Source organism: Lissotriton helveticus, chromosome 5_1 (genome assembly GCF_964261635.1).
Source record: "Lissotriton helveticus chromosome 5_1, aLisHel1.1, whole genome shotgun sequence".
NCBI classification, from domain to species: Eukaryota; Metazoa; Chordata; class Amphibia; order Caudata; family Salamandridae; genus Lissotriton; species Lissotriton helveticus.
Genome location: NC_136065.1, coordinates 520,682,580 through 520,685,182, shown reverse-complemented (window position 1 = coordinate 520,685,182; position 2,603 = coordinate 520,682,580). Strand labels below are relative to the sequence as shown.

At 43.4% G+C, this 2,603-nt stretch overlaps 1 protein-coding gene across 1 annotated transcript; it reads left to right on the top strand.

The window, feature by feature from the left end:
• Positions 1 to 277: 277 nt before the first annotated feature.
• On the top strand, positions 278 to 886 carry LOC144753251 (selenoprotein W-like). Its single transcript, XM_078641002.1, is given in 1 exon segment — positions 278 to 886. A coding segment is annotated over 1 exon segment (261 nt). The 3' UTR covers positions 539 to 886.
• Positions 887 to 2,603: the final 1,717 nt, after the last annotated feature.

The window sequence follows — 2,603 nt, the reverse complement described above, 5'->3', positions numbered from 1 at the left end:
TTGTACAAAAATTGATGGATGGAAGGCTTGAATTAATCTCAGCCACTGATAATTACTTGGGCCACATCTCAATCCATCACTTTTTTTCTCACCTTGCCTCCTCAGTTTGGACCCAGCTACATACAAATTAGTCTTGACCCTGCTCCAATGTGGGCAGTTCAGTCCATACTGTTAAGCCAGGTCCTCCCTAAACCGTTGTTCACGTAAGGAATTGTGTTACTGATAGAAGTGGAGTTTTGTCTGTCCGATCTGTAGTCGGTGATACTGTCCTGTAGCCATGCCAGTGAAAATACACGTTGTCTAATGTGGAGCCTGAAGGTACCGCCCCAAATATCAACGGCTCAAGGTGGAACTGGAAGAAATGTTTCCAGGCAAGCTGTCGATAACTGGAGAGGGTACTCCAACATCAACAGGGTGGTTAGAGGTCACAGTTGAAGGTCAACTGGTACATTCCAAAAAGAATGGCGATGGATATGTCGACAGGGATTCAAAGATGCAGAAGATCACAGCAGCTATTGAACGAGCCCTGAAGATGTAATGTCTGGCCATAGGAGGCCTGACATTTAAACAAAGTTCAGTCCGTCTTTGCTTCCTTCACCTTGGCCGAGCACTTCATGACGGGGACGGCTGAAATGTCCTGCGGGGCACTGCACTCTCCCGAAGCATCTGGCAGCATGTCGCCGTGAAAGAGGCTACACACGTTTTGAACTTTGCTTGCAATGGAACTCGCCACCCTTCTAACAATCGTTCCACAACACCATTACTCAACCCAATCGGAAAATGTCAAACTCATTTGTTTCAAAATAGGTTTTAAATGCTTCTGTATGACATGAACAGTATGAGGCCTCCCACCCTGTTGCATTGTGGTACTGTTAGTTGAAAACAACTGACCTGGTGGGTTTTTTCGCATGTTTAAGACGCCTACCTGTTCAGGAGCTGAGATGTTATATATATTTTTTTTTGCAGGTTTTGGGGATCTTTTGGATAAACCATTCACGATAAGAACTGTTGAAAAGTAGCATTTAACTTTTTTGATATTTTTAACAGGTTATACATTTGTAACTGATTGTTGCAGATGACTGCTGTTGCCACATTGCGCCAGATTGCACACACGTGTAAAGGTCTCTATCTGCTTCTACAGACTGATTAGGTTCCTATTAGAGTAGTATGTTTTTCCTTTTTAGGAACTACATTCTCTGTGCCGCTTGGATGAACAGCACTGCAGGATATTTTCTGTTTTGCGGGCTGGTAGATTGTGTGTGTAAATGAAGTGCACTACAACAATACTGTGTCAATTGTTCGTGTTTTATTTTCTGTACGCTCCAAGAATTAGGTTGAACTTTTGTATGTGGAAGAAATAAAAACCATGAAGCCAAAAAACAAGGTCCTCCCTAAACCAGAACACAAGCAACACAGCTTGGTTTCACCTTGATATGGGCTAATCAGCCAGGTATAGCTTAGTGCCAGTGACACAGTGTTCATGGGACCAACATCTGGGCATACCCATCCCACTTAGGGTGATGCACTCAAGTATACAAAAAATGATGGCTGGAATGTTTACATTTACCCCAGCTGTTGGTTATCATTCGGGCTGCATCCCAATACGTTGTTATTTTGCACACCATGCAACCTCGGTTTGGACCCAGCTATATGCAAATCAGTCTTGACCCTGCTCCAATCGGAACAGTCCAGCCCGCACTGCAAAGCTGTGTGTGTGCCTGCATGTGTGTTTGTATTTTTAAGTTAGACAATGCAATTTGTAAGTATTAACTGCTGTAGTGGCCATGCCATTGCTACTACAATCAATACTGGGCTTACTGGCTAATTTTTCATGAAATGACATTGCATGCCAGCCCACCCTTATTTCCATTCCTTAGGACACCATAAAGGGGGTCGCCGCTCAGCCCAAGGTCTTCATGCACCTTAATGGAGAAGAGGGGGGCGGGTGAAATTACTGAGTTCTCAATTGTGCAGAAGCAACACATGGTGGAAATCTCAGGTACCCCTCAAAACAGTTTGCAGCTGATGACTAATATTGGTTTTGTGATTGATTTACATATGTCAACCACAGTGGATGTGTGTTTGTACTGGGTGCCTAGAAAATAGACTTTCAACTTTAGTAGGCTGGCCTACACATGCTAAGTGCATCCCATGCAGATTCCATGATATCAACAACACCATTTATAGGTCTCACCTACAACAGTGCGTGCATGCACTCTCGCTTGCGATAGATATTGTATACATCAAGGGGCTTGTAACCCACCCATTGCTTAACATTCGTTGGTCACTTTTATTTGCTGCCTTCTAATTGCCCAGCGTGTGCTGGCTTCATTTCTTCATCTTTTGACTGAGGCATGGACCTAGTACTGTTTGCTTCTGATAAATTGCTGTCCTTCCGCTGATCGTGCTGTGATTGAGGTACTACTTTTATTATTTATTCTTCCCTGTTGTCCTTGTTGAGCCTCTTGCCATTTGTAGCTATGTTTTACTATGCCACACACGCATTGCAAAGAAGCCCTTTTTCTCCTTTGAAGTAGATGTTTATTGAGGCAACAGATGTTACCTGCTTTTATTGTGACAACAGACGTTATATGCTTCCAAAT